Here is a 20,341-nt window from a genome sequence, read left to right as displayed (position 1 = left end):
ACGTCTCTCCCATAGATCCGAGGAGCAGCCAGGCAGAGAGGATGGCGGCGGATGCAGGAGCGGGAATTAAGGTAAGTGTTTTTTTTTTTTTCCGTACAAGCGGCACTACAGGGGCATAACTATGGGGGCACTGCTACAGGGGCATAACTATGGGGGCACTACTACAGGGGTATTATATGGGGGCACTACTATAGGATTTCCTTCCTTTCAAATCAAGGGGGTAACGTCGGCGTATCTAAATATACTTTGGGGTAAAAGGTAAAAAAGTTCCCTGACCCCTGAACTAGACGGATGCGCCCATGTCCAGGCGTCCAGGATAGCGGGGATGATAGCAGTGGATGAGGGGGTGCACATAGGGGCATCCAGAAATTAGAGCAAAGTGGTGCAGGGTGACTGTAGGGGGCTAGCAATGCCACGAGCGCTTGCATAGAAGTAAGGGCTGGCTGGGACCTGTGGTTGCACAGTTGAAAGTAGAGTCGGGAGAGGCGCTATTAGTGGGCAGCTTGTATTACTATTTGGATTATCTAAAACGAATGTGTCGATCTTTGATTTGTCGATCTATTATATGTCAACCTATTATATGTCGATCTAAATAATTTCGACCTATATAAATTCGATCTAATACTGTTCGATCTTTGAAATGTCAAACTATTTGCTGTTGATCTAATTATTCTTGATCTTTTGTTATGTCTATTTGTGTACTGTCGATCTATTAACTGTCGATCTAATAAATGTCTACCTATTTTGTTTCGATCTTGGATCATTGTCTAACTATTAGTTGTCGATCTAAGATGTGTTGCCCTTATATACCTTTCGATCTTAAATATTCGATATATTACATATCGATCTATACTACTGTCTGACTATTGTTAATGTCGATCTATATTTTGTCTATCTAAATTACAAGTCTGACTATTAATGATCGATCAAGACGTGTCCGATCTACTGAACCATACCTGTTATGTATTCAGTATTTATATGGTCTAGTCTATAACATTACATTTTATGTCTTGATCCTAACTAAATACACTAAAACTAAAAACGAAAGCCCTGATTCAGACCCACTCGCAAGCGGCTGTCCGCTCGCAAGTGGGTCGATGGTCTGCACTGTGCATGCGCACGACGGAGGGAGCTCCGTCGTGCGCGAGACGCGACGAGCGAAGGACTTTCCTTCGCTCGTAGTGTCTGATCAAAGGGGGCGTGCTGTCGATGTTGATTGACAGCACGCCCCCTTTGGTGGGCGTGCCGGGGGCATGCCTGCCAGACGGAGGCGTTCCCAAGGGAACGCCTACCGTCAGAAGCCGGCCCCCCCGGAGTGATTTTGGCTCTGATAGAGCCAAAATCACTCCTGGCCTTGCGGTTGAGAAACTCAACCGCAGGCTTCTGCTCGCAGTGGCGATGGTCGCGATGGTCAAGACCATCGCGACCATCATCCTGCACGCTCGTATATGCTGTGGGTGGTGACCCACAGCTATACGAGCGTCCAGGAGGACGCTCCATATTTATGGAGGTGGGCCTTGATTCAGAGCGAGCGCTCTGGTCAGAGCGTCCGGCTCTGAATCAGGGCCTAAATACATTCTATATAGTTTGCTCTTTTAAAATTCTGCAGCTTTTGATATGTGTGCAGTTTTGATGTATTTCACTTCTATCGCCATCTTGTGGCTTTGGGACTAATTGCACCTGGTGATCTTCTCTGCTTTTTTTCTAGCCCCCGCAGGGAATTCTGGGTAGCGCCGAAGGGCGCGCGTTGTGCTGGTTGTGACGTCACCAGTACCTGACGGGCGGCAAGCGGGGCTGGGCAGCTGTCTCATCAGTGGGAATCTCTTTTGTATATAAGGTAAGCACCATGCACTGTATCTTTGTCCTTATGAAATTTTGTAATAAAATGAAACGTTGACCTCGCGGAGATACCGGTTTGTGTTAGGTGTTTCTACACCACCTATTTACATTTACTGCAAGTCCTGTGAGTGCCACTGCTCTGAAGTTTATATATATATATATTTATATATATATATATATATATATATAGTTTTTGGAGACTACTTGTTAATATTTAGGTTATCAAAATTCAGTGGTTGTGAATAGTTATTAATAAACTCATTTAAATGATCAACTGAGTAATGTCATGTGTTTGAAGATATGACTAGTATGTAATTATAACATTATAGAGTACACCCAAAACAATTTTCCAAAATACAATAAAGTATATTTAAAACCAATTTAATTGCATTACAAGCAAAACTTATAAAACATTTTCACATAATACAGAATTAACATCACCGTTGTGAGGTACAGATTTTGTTCTTTTTAGTTCCCCATTGGGGTAAGGTTCTGATGTCGACCAGTTCGAAACACTGTGAGCAACAAATGGTATCATCAAACGCGTTTCATCAATCGTGACTTCTTCAGGGGTCTTTAAGAACAGACAAATGTGTGACTCAGTATATAACAAGTATAATTTTTTTCCTCAGTGCTGTACATAATTATACTTATAAAACCATAATACTCATTTCATATACAATACCACATAGTCATACATTTTAAATAGGCTTTAGGTATGGAAGCTTTACACAAATCGAATGGAAACTTTAAACGGATCCATATAGACCTATTTGAATTCTAAACATACATGACTATATAACTTGTAACTTTAAAAATACACACAGAGTCAATGGTGTCAATTCCAGGCAATTTCTTTAAACAATTACAATGCTGTCTCAATATTAGGTATAGTTTGAATATCGTTTCCTAACAGCATCTCAACGACATACAATTGGTAACATACAGGTTTAATTCCCTGCTAATTTAGTGTTGGTTATACATACAGTATATAATATTTGTGCAGGAGCGCTACATGGGCAGGCAGACAGGACAGGGAGTGGGTGTGCCTGGGCAGGTGCGCAGACACTGAGATATGGCAGTGGTGCAATTATTCCTATTATTTCTTCATAAATATAACACTAGGGCCATATTTACGAAGAGATCACTAGAAAAACAGTGTGGGCAACTGGAAAGTGAGTAAATGCTATGGGTCCAGGGTGTGCCATGTGGTGCCCCTGACTCGGGGGCCAGTGTGCACCGCACAACCTGCGCCGATTATAGATACGCCCCTGCTCCTTTCCTCCTGTAATATTTACATTAGCTGTGGTTCTCTTTTCCCCTCTTCCTTTTCCTTCTTTCTTCTCTCTCCTCTTTAGTAGTTACAAGCTCTGTAGTGCTCTTTCACTCTACCGCTCTCTCACTGACAGCGTTGCTACAGAGTGATGTGCAACATGAAGTCATCACAAAAGGGAGAAAAGCAGAGAGCAGGGCACCACCAAGTGTAGCTCTGAGGCAGTGACTCCAGATTCATGTGAGATCAGCTCACAGCTGGATGCTGTGAGACGTCAGCAATGAGACATCACGTCGGATGCCAGCAGGAGCCAAAGAATAAGTAGTGTAATATTAGTATGCAATGGTAAAATAACATAGGTTCCTGCTTTCTGGTGCTGGGGGCCACTAGGCTGAAACCTTTTCAGCCTGCTGCTAATTCTGGCCTGGGGTTAGCTCTGTAACATGCACATCAACTCAGGTCTCAATAAGAAATTTCAATGATAGATTAACTGACAACATCGTAATCTAGCAACTATCTCGCACACACTGTGCATGTGCCACATTTGAGCATACAGTTTGTTTTGTATCTGAAATAAGTGTGGTTAACCACAACCTTTGTTCTTCTGCTGCTTGACCCATAGTCACCCAGCCATAAGGCAGAGGAATGGAAGTGTAGGAGCAGTCTCATTATCTATGATGCTAATTCTGTGTTTTTTTTGTTAACTAACAGGACAGCCAAAGTTACCAAGGACAAGCCTATTTATTTTATATAAATAAAAACTAAAAAGATGACCCCTTGCTTAGACAGAACTAAAATCCGGAAAGTGCCATGGAATACTAAGGCACTTTATAAATAAGGGATAATAATAACAGTCATAGGGGCCTATGTATCAAGCCCCTATGTACTATACTCCAAAAAGAGAAGTTTTTCGGAGTTTAGCCCCGGTAGTTTACACCATCTTCAGATGTTGTAAACTACTGTTTGTCTATGGGGTCTCCAGGGGAAAGAAAGAGATCTTTCGATCTCTCCCCCGCAACCCCTGGCCAGTCCTGGAAGCTGATGCTGTGCGCATGCACAGTGCAACCTTCCCCCGGGGAAGTCTTTCACTTTTGTGAAAGACTTCTCCTAAATGCTGGGGATATAACTTGCGGGTACAGCGGTCACCACAAACCGATGTCCCTGCAAGTTCCCCGTAGTACATAGCCGGGATATTTTCATTAAAAATTAAAATGTTTACAGCGAGTTGGATTGTTAATAATTGTGGCAGTACCGCGATTATTAATACATAGGCTCCATAGTTCTAATAGTAGAAGTAGTAGTACTAATAGCAAAGTATCTCCAAAATCCAAAGCAAATGTAACACTTGCCACATATTACAGACACTGAAGTATGCATGCCCCTCTACACGATTTGTCACGATTTGTACCAGGACAGGTGTTGGGAGGTATGTATATGTGTTTGTATGTCCTTATATATTGCACTCTATTGGAATATCACATCTTTGTGATCTACCTACAGGTGAATAATGGAACATTATTGATGCGTATTGGTTGATATGTATCCAATTAAAAATACTAATTGTATCTTTCTTGCATAATACGTACTTATAATAATATTAGTACGTGCAAAGAAAATATACTGCTCCCAAACCGCCAAGTTTTTTTTTTTTACACCATTCCTCAAATATTGCTAGAACAATTTAATCACACTTTCGTTTTTATTTTGTGTATCATCATATTCCCACTTTCTGCAAATATTATGCACACTTTTTTTTAAGCTGTGTAGTAAACGAAATGTGTTAGTTGTGCACTTCATATGGTACCTTTGTACTGTATGTAGAATTAAATGTAGGGGTGGTTCCAATGGGTGCCCAATCTCTGTGGCCTAAGTAGAACTAGTGGGTTTCCCACTGTAATCGATAAGGAATAGAAATGAAAATAGGACAGTATCTCCGTCGCTGAGAAGAGCACTTTATAGTTTCAAACTTTATTGTGACACTTCCACTATGCAAAACTAGTCCCTTACTCTCCATAAATGGGAGCTTAGTAATAAATAAATTGTCAAACACCCTCTTACCCAGACATGAAATAAAGGCTGCAAGTGGCAAATGAAAGATTAACCAACAAAAATATATAATCAATAATTAAATAATTTATTAGTAATAGCATCATGGATAAATGAAATTTAAAATAACAAAATTGTTTTCACTATTGTAGAGAAAAACACAGTATCACAAGTAAAACATCAAGCTTAAAAATAAAGCATAAAAGAAAAATGAAATGCTCACTTAAAATTGCAATGCATTTCACAGCACCTGGCCGGTTCCTCAGGCAGTGTTGAAGGAAGCGGTCAGCTGCTGCTGCCTATTGCAGCCCATATTTCATGTTTGGATAAGAGGGTGTTTGGCTAAGTGCTGACACTACCTTTAGCAGTCCTATAATGCTCGGCTCCCATTTATGAGAGTTAGTGAGACTAGTTGTGCATAGCGGAAGTGTCACAATGATGTTTTGATCTATAAAGTGCCCTTCTCAGCACCGGACATATTCACCTTTGTACTGTAAGTTATACTGGGGCACAGTGCGAATGGGATTGAAATACCGGCGGCTGCTTAGCTACCGGTTCAAATCCCGACCGCTAAAGCCCGAAAGGAGGAGATCTCGACGAAGGAAAGTAAGTATCTTAACCCTCCCCTCTGCCCCCCTAAGCCTAACCCTCCCTTTGTGGTGCCTAACCCTAAATTCCCCAGGTGGTGACTAACCCTTAGTCTCCCAGTGGGTGCCTAACCCCCCTTTCCCTCACCCTAACCCTCCACAGGGGTGCCTGACCTAGTCTCCCCCTGGTGGAGCCAAACGCCAACCCCATCCTCTCCCCCCCTAACCCTACGTCCCCCCTCCCATTGCGGCTCATACTTACCTGCCTCCGGTCTCTTACAATCGGGATGCCGGCTGTCGGGGTTCCGATGCCGGTATCCTGATTTGTGCAGCGATAGTGGCGTCTGCATTTTGGGTCCGCAGCGGTGTGCCAGCATCGGTATATCGACCGCTGGCATCTCGTCTGCTGGGTTATTAACTACATCCCCACAGTGCTACTATGTCACCATATAATAGCTGTGTTTTAATTTATTACACAGATCATGCAAACATATACTTTAGGTGAATACTATGTTACTTTATTAGGAGCTTTATTCATTTTTTACATTATGAAAACACATGAAGATCATTCATATTCTTGCAGGTTTATGCTGTGAAGATGTAGACTTGTAGCATGAGACTCCTTTAATGCTGGTGTAAGGATGATCAGTGGTAGCCCTGGCCCAGAGCATCAGCAATCACACAGAATAGCTTCTCAAAGGCAGCCTGGACTTCTGGGGTAAATGCTTCATGGAAGGTACGAGCCAAGACAATGACCAGGACACCTCCAAAACGCTGGAAGAGATACAAATATATTATGTTTATCAAATCTCCGGAATCTGCTGTGAAATATTGTTTTAAGGTGAACTGAAATTATAACATGCAAACATCAAGCATATCATTAATCACTCTGCTAAATGGGTTTAATATATCAATTATCTAAATTTTCATCTATTCAATTACCTTGAAGTTGGCTGGATCCACATGCAGCTTCTCAGAGTGGTGAACGCTCAGCTTGGTATAGTGCGCCTTGATGTTGTCCATGTGATGTATGGCCTCTCCGATAGACCGCACAACCTTTTCCCCGTGAGCTATCACTTTGGCATTCTGGGAGATGGCCTCAGGGGAGCTCAGGTTACCAAAGCTGGGAAAGTGTCTTTGGGTCCAGGGGTAGACAGAAAGCAGCCTGTTGAGATAAACAATATATATGTAATATGTATGATACAGTACATTACTGTATCATAAATACAACAGAAAATGTTGTGTGAAATTATCCCTATCTCTATATGAACAACAGAAAAGGTTTATTTAGAAACTAAGCATTACACACAATACATACAGATCTGTTGCACTACATTACTTTATATTCTTCTTGCTGTTACTTACCTAGCAAGAGCTTCTCCTCCAGCAGCTTTATGATCTACTCGAGTCCAGATATTATTAATGACCTTAATCTCTTGATCTTCCCAGTGAACCATGGTGGATGCTGTGGTATTATGTTGTCAGCCTCTGAGGAAAAAACTGGTGTATTGTTATTCATACTTTTCAGTTTAAATAGGGTTTAGATGGCCCTTCCTTCTATGTTCTTGATTGGCTGTAGTGAAACATTTATCTCCACACCCTCCTCCTCCAATTCTGTGACCCACCCATAGAGCAGTTATCCAAATCTCTATTATTTAAACATGTATTTTATATTTATTTAAAAACTATGTAGCTTGAAACTTTAAACATATTGGTTAAATTAGGAAACAAGAAATATGTTTGTATTTTTCTAATCTATTCCTATGTGGCATTAATATTACCGTGCTTTGTATGTTATGCAGTGCTTCACAAATTTTTGTGACATAATGACACATAAACCAACACAAATGTCACACAATGTCGCAATAAATAGAACCTAAATATATGTATGCTCATGATGTATTAATTTATTGTATTCTTATTGGTGTCTTTAAAATATCTTTATATTTATACTTATGTTTATATAAATTTTGGGCTACCTGATTGCTTGTGTGCTGATGTTTTCTGTTGGACATTGTAAGCATTGATTCTCTTATCTATGCTGGATTGCTATATTTATGTATTGTTAATTTATATATGGTGCTTTTGCTTCCATAAATAAAGAAGTAAAAAAAATATATGTATATATATATATATGCTCAAGAACTGAAATAAATTACTGCTGATTTATTTAATTTGCAAATAAAGTAAAATATCCATTGCATATATTTACATTTCTTATATGTAATACATTTTGTCCATTACTCCTGTGCTCTTGTGACATATACTGACTGATATTGTGACTATGTGATTATAATAAACACATGACTGCATAAACTCATGTGTATTGCAAATGGTGTAAATAGTGTTTTAGATTTTATTTAATTAGAAAATATTTTTTATTATACAGTACATTATCCATCTTAAAGTACAGCAATAAGTTACTAATGACTGACATGAGGGTGGGGTTAGTACAAAGTAGCCCCAAAGGGATCAGGTAAAGGATGGATGGGCCTCCAGTGCCTTCAGCAATAAATTATAGTCAGAGAAAGTGAATATGTAAATGAATATTGGCCCACAGAGTTACACTTCTCGTGGGCTATCTCCACAGCAGCAGCTTTCACAAAACAATGCAAGAAGCCTGGGGTGGCAATCACAACCACATAGGCTACTTGTACAGACAACGATAACCCTAATGGTGCATACACACGGTCAGATTTTTCTTCAGATCTGAACGATAATGATTTAAAAAATAATTCAATCGTTCATATCTGAAGGAAAATCTGACATATCTGACAAGTCTGAACGATGAACGATGCGCGTCCCTGTTTGTCAGATAACGATATCTGACATCTGATGTGTTTGCAGTCAGTTTTGGACGATTTCCATTCATTTTAATGCAGTCAAAAATCGTTCAATCATTTGCAAATCGTTCAGTCGTTCATCTGACAAATCTGACCGTGTGTATGCACCTTTACAGTGCATACACACACAACGATTTTTTGAACGATTATCGTTAACGATATCGTTTATCGTTCAATCGTTGAAAAAATCGTTCACTTTCTGAGTTAAAACGATGAAAGATTATCGTTCATGCGCGTTCACGTTTGCAGTTCAGTCAGACTGACCAACTCAACGATTTTCAGTAAGGGAATATGCAAAAATCGTTTGTAGTTCAAAAAAATCGTTCATTACATTTAGTAAATGAACGATTTTAGTAAATGATTTTCGTTCATTTTTTCCTTGAAAAAATAAACAAAAATCGTTTACTAAAATCTTTTCACTAAATCGTTTACTAAAATCGTGTGTGTATGCAGCTATAAGATTAAAGGTGCATACACACGGAACAATCTGTACCTCCAACAACTTGAAAGATATCTTAATTTAACATCTATAAATGCATTTTTAGTGCACAAAAGGTGGGTGAAAACATAATGATGGATCTAATGGGGCCCTGCACCCATGACAATCTATAATGGGGCCCTGCACCCATGACAATCTATAATGGGGCCCTGCACCCATGACAATCTATAATGACTATCTTATACCACTTTTAGGGCCTGATTCAGACCCGGTCGCAAGCGCTGAGTGCTCGCAACCGGGTTGATGTTTGCCCACCGGGCATGCGCACGGCGGAGCCGGCTCCGTCAAGCGCATGCGTGAGACCCGGCTAGCGACGGGTGCTTCGTCGCTCCGGGTCTTACACCAAAGTGATTGACAGCTCGCCCCGTTTGGTAGGCGTGGCCGAGGGGTGGCTTCACAAACGGGGGCATTCCCAAGCGAACGCCTGCCGTTTGTGGGCGGCCCCACTGACATCACTGGTCTATTAGAGCGAGAAGCTCTCTGGGGCTTGCGGCCATGAGACCCTACCACAAGGGTCCCATTGCAAGCCCGATGGTCGCGATGGTCTTGACCAACGAAACCATCAACCTGGCCGCTCGCTACAGCTGTGGGTGGTCACCCACAGCTATGCGAATGGACAGGAGGCCGCTCCCAAAAAAAAGAAAACGCCCTTATTCAGAGCGAGCGTCTGGCTCTGAATCAGGCCCTTATTCCTAAATTCTGGGTCTGACCCAGAGGTTGGAACAATAACCCGGGTTTTAGCTCTGGTGTAAAAGGGATATAACTCTGGAGTCAATTTCTGTTTTTTTTGGAACTATATTGCCGGCGCCATATTTCCATAGTCTTTGTTATCCCTGTGCATGCGATATAGCTTCAAGAGGTAACTTTACAGATTCTCTCCCAACATGCACAAGGACTGTCATATTAGTACAGCGCTGTGTCACAAGTTCTAATAAAGGAACTAACACATCACTGCTTGGATCACCCTTCACCCTATTATGGATGCTGGGAGATTATCTAATGCAGCACAGGTGTCTGTTCTCCAGAAATGTAGTGTCCTTACAATACTCCTAAAGAGGTGGAGGTGGGGGATTTGAAATAGTAATTTACATTTAAGTGGACATATCAATTAAGTATAAAATATATACATATCTACAGCATATGTTTATTGATTTGTAACACATCTAAGTATAAGTTACTTTATCAATTATAATAGTCCAGAGGTCCCCAAACTCCGCCATTACAGTCCAAGTTTCCATTCCTGAGCACAGGTGACTTAATTAGTACCTCTGTCAATGTGATTTAACCATCTGGATTCAAGCATGGATATCCTTAAAACCTGGACTGTAATGATGGAGTTTTGGAATCTCTGCATTAGTACATAATTTAAAGCACTCCATGAAACATTTCATTATCTGTTACTCTGTTGTTGGGATTCTGCCATGGTAACAAAACCTGTAATTTATCTCCAAATGGTGTATATTTTATCTATAGATCACTAAGATAAATGTAAAATATGTATACAATGGCCCGTATTCAATTTGAGGCGAAAAGTCCACACTTTTCGCCTGCTGGACTTTTCGCCTCCTTTTCCAGGCGAAAAAGTATCGGAGGGCCTGATTCAGAGATGTACACTAATGCCACCCCAGCTTTCTATGCGTACATAGTGGATGTGCAAAAATATGCAACTGTCACAGACACCTAGATTTGTATTGAGACGCACACCGGCGGCTTCACAAGCCCGAGCGGCTGTGTACAATGATGAGGCATCAGTCACAGATCATTCAATAATCGGCCTGCTGAGTAACCCTAATGTCGCACAGAATGGCTGAGGGAACTGAGGGTCTCATTCAGACCCGCTCGCGAGCGCAGGACGCTCGCAAGTGGGTCGATGGTACCCAAATGCGCATGCGCACGACGGAGCCAAGGCCAAGCCGTCGTTATGGGTCTCGCACTAAAGGGAGCGTGCTGTCGATGGTGACTGACAGCACGCCCCCTTTGGTGGGCGTGCCGGGGGCGTGGTTGCCAGACGGAGGCGTTCCCATGGGAACGCCTACCATCTGGGTCCGGCCCCACTGACATCACTAGTGATGTCAGTGGGAGTGATTTTGGCTCTGATAGAGCCAAAATCACTCCAGGGTTTGCGGCAACGAGACCCTACCGCAGGGTCTCGTTGCAAGCCCGATGGTCGCGATGGTCTTAACCATCGCTACCATCATCATGGACGCTCGCATAAGCTGTGGGTGGTAACCCACAGCTATGCGAGCATCCAAAAGGCCGCTCAAAATTTAAATAGGACGGCCCTGATTCAGAGCGAGCGCTCTGGTCAGAGCGTCCGGCTCTGAATCAGGGCCTGAGTCGCCGGAGCCATGATTTCTGCATACATGATCACATTTGCAGGCAGACACACACACTGGAAATGGTAGCAACAGGCCTGCACTTTTGCCACCACTCCCCCAAACACTCCCTGATTGTCAATCACACTGCAAGGAGAAAAGTTGCTGCGAGCGCCAACATTATTGTAACTTGGCGTATGCGCAGTGCAACTCAGATGCCAGCACAGACCTCCGATAATCGCTCAACTGTGTAAGCACAGGCATTGCGTCCATCTCTGAATCAGACCCTGATTTGTTAAAAGTAAAAAAACAAAAAAACAAACAAAACAGATTACCGTATACTGTATGTATACTAGCTCACTCTTTTTGCTTTGTTTGGTGTCACTGGTGCAAATGCACATTACAGCTGAATGTCCTCTGCAAAGTATAAACTGCCTAACAAAACAATAGAATGTTATTTCATGAACCATATAGCAAGTTTTGTTCCTGTAGTAGCGTTGGAGGATGGCAACTATTCAAAATACTGAATAAATACATATTAATGTCTTTATGCTTTTGCAGTTGATATTTCTAAGTATACTGTATCTTGTTATTTATTGAAAAAACAATTGTCTACTAAAATATTTTTAAAAAGAAAAGAAGATATAAAACGATGAGGACATGTTTGTGTGATCGTGCATTACATTGGCTCCCAGCCATCTGACCATGAAAGGGCGTTAGAGGTTACCACACACCCAAAAAGCTGAAAAACAAGATATCAAAAGCACCCTTTTTGGAAATATTGATAACATTTTAATGTGCACAGCTGATAAATAATTTCGGGACATGCCTATGTCTGTAGTCTTCCAAGGACTGATTGCATGTCATGATGAACATTTTCTAATGCCAAGAAATTCACCATATCATGAGGGGCATGAGTAAGAGGGTGTTCTGCTGATATTAGGGGACAAAGCTGGGAACTGATATGTTATAAACATTCTTAAAGATTAGAATTTGTTTAGCAAAATATCTTTATACAAAAAGGTGAAAGAAAGTGTCCAAAAAAAAAAATTGATAACTAAAAAAATAATACATTATATAACTGGTAGAAATACCTTCACATTGGCAGTCTGTCTACTCATAGGAATTCATGTAGTATGAGATACATATTGTGGATATAATTTAAAAAAGGGATTGAAGCAGTCATTGTTATAAAAAAAATGTCTGGTTACAGTCCAGTATGTTGTGCAAATATTGCAAAGTATATATAATTTCAATGGCCTGCACTCCTTTGCTGCAAATGGTGCCCCTGCATCTGGTGCCCGCCTCGTGTCTACCCAGCCAGGTACCACAATAGGTATGTATCAATGTAGAGATGCAGCGCTCAGACAACTTTTAAAGAAGACAACAACTCCCTGTTGTGGATATCAATGTTTCAGAACATATATTTCTTGTTCTTTCATCAGAAATAATATAATATATATACAGTATATACTGAATTATATAGAATGGTATATTGTACAAATAATATACTTTCTTCAAGTGCAAATCGATGTCATTGTAGCTAAGCAATGCCAGGTGGTATCTGCAGTTATTAATCATACATCATATTGACTATCACATCAGGATTTGAGAGTACTCCAGATATTACTGTATACAAAAGGAATTTTACATTCTCATACCTGTAAGTAAGCCTTGGCCATGCACTTCACTGCCCAGCTTTGACCCTGGGCATAACTGGATTGTGTTGATGGCATTGTATCTATGCAAAGATGACCATAAGTGTATGGCCCTAACCCTGTTGTCAGACAGGGGGCATGATTCAAAACAAACACAAGCCGATGTTTACGCAGTTTGAACGATTATTTGGCATTGCGCATGCGTATAAGTCGGAAACATGGCAGGAGGAGAAGGGAGTCCTAGCCCTTCTGCACCACGGGAGGTTTCTGTCCTCCCTGAGCTCGCCTTAGGACACCTGCGTTACGGTTTGACAGGTGTACCGCCCCATAGTGATTACGTTTGCACAGAGGATCCATTTGCAAGGTGAGTGTCGTGGTCAGCGTTTGGGGGAGGTAACGGGGAGTGGTTAAGTAAATGCAGGCATCTCTGTCCGCTTCATGGGTGAGCATAAATTAGCCATAGCGATTGCTTTTGCAGAGTGGGCGGGAGGCATAATGCATTGCACTCGCGATGTATATATAATTTCTGCACATACGCCCAGTCATCGCATGCATACCAGTGTTGGTAATGCCGGTATGCATGCCGATCACCGCAAAGGACCGCTCTGTCGGTAAGTGCAGCCCTTTGCGGTGGAGAGACTTCCGGGTCTATGACCCAGAAGCCCCTCTGGCGTCCTTCTGTGCATGCGCATCAGGAAGATGGGGTACCCATCATAACTAAGTCCCGGAGTGCATCGCACATAGTACATATGAGATATGCAGTCAAACCCACATTTTCAGGGTTTGACTAAATTTTTCCAATTGATGCATCTCGCCCCATGACAGCTCTCTGCAGGTGAGTAGATCTGCAGTGTTTGCGGCTGGCGTACTGTACATGCTGTGTGAGTGCTTGATGTGCGTCGATGGTACTGATGTTTATGCTGGAGTGCGACATTGCACGTATATGAGAAGGCAGCAGTGGGCGTCCTTATGTCGGCTGAGCTTTGGCAGTCATCAGCACATTTTAGCAACTGCTGAATCAGGCCCAGGGTTAGGGCTGGTGCAAGTGCTCACTGATGATATTAGGTATAACATCAATCATATGGATTTTGTCAGTCTACTTACAAAGATGTGTACAACTCTGCATTCTGTCAAAAATAGAGAGAGGCTGATTCTGAGTAGCACGGTGCTGCAACTGCATTAGCATTATTGCCATATTTGTGTCTGCAACGTTATGCTAATGCTACTATCAGCCCTTACTCTGGTGTACATCCACACATCTAAATCTGTACATCTGAATTTGTAAGGGCTGGGGTGCCCACTAGAGCAGCAGCAGTTGAACCATTGGAAGCACCGTCGGGACTTGTACCATTCCAATGCCAAGTGCAGAATCTCCGTCAGAGCATGGGCTCCAAAGTATAAGATTAAAATGTCTGAGTCCAACACCATTCCTGTGTCACTCCTATGACACTCCCATAACACGGCCATAACAGGAATATCTACATAGCTACCTCCCAGTCAACGCCTGGGAATGCCCAATACATTCCAGAATCAATTGGTCCAGCAACTCTGTGTATCCACACTGTGGGATGCATGAACTGTCTGACTTCTTAGAGATGTACATGCATGCGCAGTAACTATAAAATCACTGATTTGGGTGAACATCTGCATTCTGTCCTACTCAGGATCAACTCCTTACTTCCGTGCAAGCAGCGCAGGAGCAATTATAATTGACTTGCATTGAACTCTGCATTAGTCCAGGAGCATTTTAACAAATAAGGGGGCCTGTGTGCAAGTTTTTTGTGTGGGCCTTCTCCTTTCAGACATATGAGTTGTTACATGTGCAGAAGATAGTATTGGTTCTGGCACAGTAGCAGAGTCCTTGCCAGGGAAGTTTTAAGAAAGGAAGGGCCCATGTGCAACCTCCGTACGGCCCCTCTACTCTCCGGCAGTGCAGTAGTCTCTGGCTTTGTGCCACAGTCTACTGCACATGTGTAGGTCTCCAGGAACATGGCGCCGGCAATATGTTCCTGGAGACATCTGGTGTGCAGGCACAAATCACAGGAGAGATGGCAGCCATGCCATTTTCCGGTGATTTCAGTCAGCAGAACCGGAGAGGTAAGTATAGTAATTGTATGTGTGCAGGGTGTGTGATGTGGGCCCCCTGGACCCAGGGGCTTGTGTACATCCTGAACCCATTATAGTTATGTCAATGGTCCATGCTATCATCTCTACAGGCTCCATATATTCATGTTACTGTATGGCGCTGGACCCAATTTTCCAGTGACCTCTTTGTAATATTTTGTACCAGTGCCATATTTTTTAAGAAATTGCAAAATCGCCAGCCTGATTGGACATTGCTCTGAGGGATCTTTGTACAGAGGTATATATTTTATGGGATTGCTTGGTGAAAGCTTAATCTCCAGACGACTTACTCCAGAAAAATGTTACATTTATTTATTCATACTATATAATATGAGTGCAGATAACTAAAATATTTTGCTTTATATAATATGTGATATGCAATGATTTGGGGCCTGATTCAAAAGTGGACGCTATTTCGATGTTCACGCAATTGAGCGATTATTATCGATGGACTGCGCATGTGTGTAAGCCACAATGTGTACACACGGTGTATTGTGTTCAAATGCGACTACAGTTGTAGTGAAGATTTATTCGCAAGTGATTTACAGACAGGGACCGTTTTGTTGGAGGTAACAGGGAGTGGGGATAAAAAGTCGGGTGTGTCGTTTTCAGGGCGTGTATCTGCCTACATTTGCGATCCCGTACCCAGAAAATATGGTGCCAGTGTCTCAGTTCCCTCGGCCATTCTGCTCGACCATAGGGATACACAGATGGTCGATTCCGAGGATCTGCATATTTGTACACAGGTGCTTGGATCTGCGAAGTCGCCGGTAGGCATCTCAATACATTTCCAGGTGACTGTAGCATTAGCATATATCCGCACGGCAGCTGCGTACTAAATCGCAGCTGCTAAAGCATTAGCGTCCACATCTCAATCAGGTCCCTGTTTTACTAATTTTTTTTACAAATGAATGGGTCAATTTAAGAAACATGAGTCCAATGTACTTCTGATATGTCCTTAGAAAATCGTCACATTGTCATTATTCCTACTGTAGTTATGATAAAGTACTCATACAAATAATACAAATATTACACGCTTAGAGAGTGCTGAGGATGGAGAAATGTCTATAACTTTAATTTTCATGTTCTTTAAAAGTACCGTCTGGAACAATCTGTGTAAGCATCATATGTAATACAGACATACTTGTTGACTTTTTAGGGAGTTGAATACTTTTGCAAACACTGTACATTACAAGTTCATGGCAAAATTATGGGTCAACCTGCCTGCCTCAAAAATATCTTTGTAACGCATAAATCATGTGAACCTAGAGATAAAAAATTTGGGTGGTTATAAATGAAAATGTTAGTAAACAAATAGTAAAACAGTATACAATATAGGTTTTAAATAAATAAAATTGATTTACTATTAAATCATCACCTACAACAAAAAAAGGAATAGTTTGTGGACTCACCTTAAAATGGTCACTACATCTAGTAATGATGGTAATCTATTACAAAAGAAAATGAATTGGAAAATGCTGGAATAATCATTTTGGACGTTCTATACCATATTGGAAAATCATATATTTGTAACTCGTATTTGAAAAAAACAAACAAGCAAAAACTGAAGTAATAATTACAGGAACAAAATGAGGCTTGTACAAATATAATTCCTCCATTTATGATTGATATAAATTAGCAATTTTGTCTAAATAACAAACTCTCTCTCCAACTATCCAAAGTAACAAAAACATTTTATGTATATTGCTCAGAGAATACTCTTGATTTAATCAACTGCAAATATGGAAAGCTGTGAGTTGATCATGTCACATGGTACAAAGTATTAAAACTGTGGTGGAATGCATGACGCATCGTATTCAGGATGCTATGCAACCCAACACTCTTCACATGCATGCCGGCGTTAGCAAAACCGGTATGCATGACGAACACCACAAAGGACCGCTCTCTCGGTAAGATTGGCCCTTTGCGATGGAGGGACTTCTGCATGCGCAGCAGTACGCAAGCACAGTGGAGGCTGCTGGGAGGGATCCGATTGGACCCCTCTCACAACACTCTCCCAATAGAAGCCCCTAAGCTTCTATATGGTAATGTCAATCAGGAGATGGCGTTACTCACCGCAACAAAGCATCGGAGTGCATCGCATTCCGGGGCTTGGTGCATATGAGAAATGCGGTCAAACCTGCATTTTCGAGGTTTGACCGCATTTCTCCCTTTGCTGCATCCCGCTCCGTAGTTCAATAGAAACCACTGAAATAAAGACCAAAAATATTGTGATTTTTTAATGTGTGACCCTAAAGTGGGTGAAACAGTATTTGTTAATATATTTATTTTTATTTTTTAAGTCTACAGTATGTATGAGGTCGGTATTATGATCATAATAAATGATGATAAACTAATATATTATTACAGGTTGAGTCTCCCATATCCAAAATTCCAAAAATTTTTGAAATACAGAATTTATTGAGAGCAACTGAGAAAGTGACACCTTTGCATTGTGATCGTTGAATGTACACAAACTTTGTTTGATGCACAAAATTATTTAAAATATTGTTTAAAATTATCTTCAGGCTGTGTGTATAAGGTGTAAATGAAATATACTGTAAATCAATTCTGTATATGTACACAAACTTTGATGCACAAAAGCATTAAAAATATTGTATAAAATTGCCTTCGGGCTGTGTGTACAAGGTGTATACGAAACATAAATTAATTCTGTGTTTAGACTTGTCTCCCAAGATATCTCAATATGTACCAAAATAAGGGAAAATCTGATATCCAAAATACTTCTGGTCCCAAGCATTTTGGATGAGAGACTCAACTTTAGCTATCTGTAGGGCCTGAATGAGGAAGTGGATCCTTTAATGTATCTGTTATAAATGTCTACTTTGAGGGGTGATATCTAATGGCTTTTCCACTGTTTAAACCACAGGGAAACGTGGACTCCATTGCAGGTGGACAAACAGGTCATGGTCCCTAAATGAGTTTTAGTAAGAGAAATTGGAAGAAAAATAAGAACCAGATGAAACATAAATTCAAAGTCAAGTGAAAGGTAAGGAACAGGCTATGATCAAGGCAAGTGGACAGCAAGTAAACTCAGGACATAACATCAAGATCATTGTGCAACAACTGAACCAGACCACACTACAGCTCTCATAGGGGAAAGCTGGGTATACATTTAAAGATGTATATCCAGCCGACCTGTTGTGTGACAGGACCTGGCATTGGCAACGATGTCGACCATTGGACCTGCATGCATGCTGACATTGAGTATACCCACTAGAAGATGTTGCCGACATGACGTCTGATCCGGCCGGAACGGACGACATATCGTCTAGTCTAGTGTGTACTGGCCATAACTTGTTGCTCAGGCAGAGGTTAAGGGAAGTGGTGGGTTTAAACAGGCAGGTAATTCTGATTGACCACAGGTGTAATAAATGATAATCACACAGACTAAAGAAGTTACACAGTATGTCCATATCACTCCCTAGCTGCTCTTTGAGGTTGCTGCCTATAGAAACACAGAGCACAGTACATAATTTTTTAACATTCATCCCCTTAAGGCTTTACTGTCATTAAGTGAGTTCATAATGTGCATATCAATTTACTAAATTGCATCATTAATCACAAACTTTCTGAATGGAGTCAAAAGTTGTAATGCAAATAGCTAATGCAATATGCAATGTTCCTTTATGAAATATTCATGTGTGTCTCCATATTTACTGTTATAATATAATGTGCATTTATTGAGATTACTCAAGCTTCCATTTCCTTTAACGTCAATTTATTAAGCAAGTATGGTTGTTTTTACCTTTTTTGTATGATTATTTTCTGTGTGCCTTGTGTACAGTATGAACAACTGCACATTAGAAACTGGAGATTAATAAAATTGAGTATAATAGTTCAAACTTTTACAGCGACCTTAAGCAATTAGTGGGGTGTGAGTGTCAGATATATTTTGCCCATTATTTCTCTTCTGTTGATTGGAAACATTTTAATGATTGATTACACTTCATTTATATTTTGAAACATTATCTACAAAAGTATATTAATAAAACCAGAAACAAATGACTGAAGTTGAATTAGTTTTATTTCAAATGTCATCAGTAGACTGTCTTAATTAGTTAGTATGCCATAGGTGGATTTATGGTGTTACTGAATCATTTGCCATTACTGATCTCCTTAACGGTATTTGGATGTCAGAGCGCATCCCACCCTAGCCAAGAACTTGTCCAGAGCCTGGTGTGTGGCGCAGTCAAACTTTTTGGGGAAATGGACGGCAAATACCACCAGGATGTGATGAGCCAGGAGCTGGATGAGAAAGAGACAGTAGGAATTAGCTGCCGCACAAATATGACCATATTTCTCCTACATTACATAGATAACTACACACAACAAGTTCTACAATAGCAGTCACTGATTAACACTTACCGGAAAGTTGCCAGGGTCCACTCTCAGTTTAAAGGCATGGAGGTCACTCAGTTTATCCAGGGCTCCCTCAATATTGTCCAAGTGATTGACAGCATCTGTCAGAGCATCCATTACCTTCTTCCCATGTTTTAGAATCTGAGGACAATCCTTGTGGAAGGCAAAATCGGGGAAGTAAACTTTGGTCTGGGGATTACTAAGGAACATCCTAGGAAAGAGGACAAAACAAAATGTGAAGGGATGAATCACATGACACTTTCATGATAGAGGTTATGTACTGTATATACTGATTGCTACCATTATCTGTGACTATATAGAAATATAACTATGCACCCCATCCCACACAGTGACTTTAAACTCATGAACAGCAAAGTGATTTACCTGTACAGAGCCTCTCCGCCATACTTTTCAGCATGAGCAGCTGCACATGGCCAGATGGCCTGGATGTGTGCCTTGTTGTCAGCATTGAGAGCCATGGTAAGTTGTGTTGTCCAATGAGTACACTGATGATAGAGCTGTAATAATGCCACCTTTTATAGGGTTCATGTACAGGGAAAATGACACAGGGCTCCTCCTTCCTCACCTATTGGACTAGCCAGAGACCAGCTCCTCCCATACCCATAGCTTTCACACCCAACCATCTTGGAACTTCTCCAAGACAAGCAGCCCAGCCCAGTTTTAAGATTCCATGGTACATCTTAAAAAATATATATGATAATACATACAATGTAATTTCCCTTGTAAACCCATATATATTATCCGTCTTTAAGA

General features: G+C 41.1%; 2 protein-coding genes across 2 annotated transcripts; both read right to left on the bottom strand.

Moving 5' to 3' along the window:
• Positions 1 to 6,228: 6,228 nt before the first annotated feature.
• On the bottom strand, positions 6,229 to 7,236 carry LOC148534509 (hemoglobin subunit beta-2-like). The gene is made up of 3 exons (XM_088466903.1): positions 7,111 to 7,236; positions 6,688 to 6,910; positions 6,229 to 6,519 (listed from the first exon to the last, which is right to left on the bottom strand). The coding sequence occupies exons 1-3, from the start codon at positions 7,200 to 7,202 to the stop codon at positions 6,391 to 6,393; spliced, it is 444 nt and encodes a 147-aa protein (XP_088323029.1). The 5' UTR covers positions 7,203 to 7,236; the 3' UTR covers positions 6,229 to 6,390.
• An 11,978-nt stretch (positions 7,237 to 19,214) lies between these two features.
• On the bottom strand, positions 19,215 to 20,061 carry LOC148534508 (hemoglobin subunit alpha-1-like). The gene is made up of 3 exons (XM_088466902.1): positions 19,952 to 20,061; positions 19,574 to 19,778; positions 19,215 to 19,453 (listed from the first exon to the last, which is right to left on the bottom strand). Exons 1-3 carry the CDS (start codon positions 20,044 to 20,046, stop codon positions 19,325 to 19,327), a joined length of 429 nt encoding a protein of 142 aa, XP_088323028.1. The 5' UTR covers positions 20,047 to 20,061; the 3' UTR covers positions 19,215 to 19,324.
• Positions 20,062 to 20,341: the final 280 nt, after the last annotated feature.

Source organism: Taudactylus pleione, unplaced genomic scaffold (genome assembly GCF_031769625.1).
Source record: "Taudactylus pleione unplaced genomic scaffold, aTauple2 ptg000066l, whole genome shotgun sequence".
NCBI classification, from domain to species: Eukaryota; Metazoa; Chordata; class Amphibia; order Anura; family Myobatrachidae; genus Taudactylus; species Taudactylus pleione.
This window is presented reverse-complemented; position numbering and strand designations above follow the sequence as displayed.

What these genes read in the sequence shown, in the direction of transcription:
- LOC148534509 (XM_088466903.1), bottom strand. Translation starts at nt 7,202, where the DNA reads ATGGTTCACTGGGAAGATCAAGAGATTAAGGTCATTAATAATATCTGG. An exon ending in GGAGGAGAAGCTCTTGCTAG is followed by an intron (nt 6,911 to 7,110) that starts GTAAGTAACAGC and finishes TTATCTCAACAG; the next exon opens with GCTGCTTTCTGTCTACCCCT. An exon ending in TGGATCCAGCCAACTTCAAG is followed by an intron (nt 6,520 to 6,687) that starts GTAATTGAATAG and finishes TATCTCTTCCAG; the next exon opens with CGTTTTGGAGGTGTCCTGGT.
- LOC148534508 (XM_088466902.1), bottom strand. Translation starts at nt 20,046, where the DNA reads ATGGCTCTCAATGCTGACAACAAGGCACACATCCAGGCCATCTGGCCA. An exon ending in GGCGGAGAGGCTCTGTACAG is followed by an intron (nt 19,779 to 19,951) that starts GTAAATCACTTT and finishes CCTCTTTCCTAG; the next exon opens with GATGTTCCTTAGTAATCCCC. An exon ending in TGGACCCTGGCAACTTTCCG is followed by an intron (nt 19,454 to 19,573) that starts GTAAGTGTTAAT and finishes TTTCTCATCCAG; the next exon opens with CTCCTGGCTCATCACATCCT.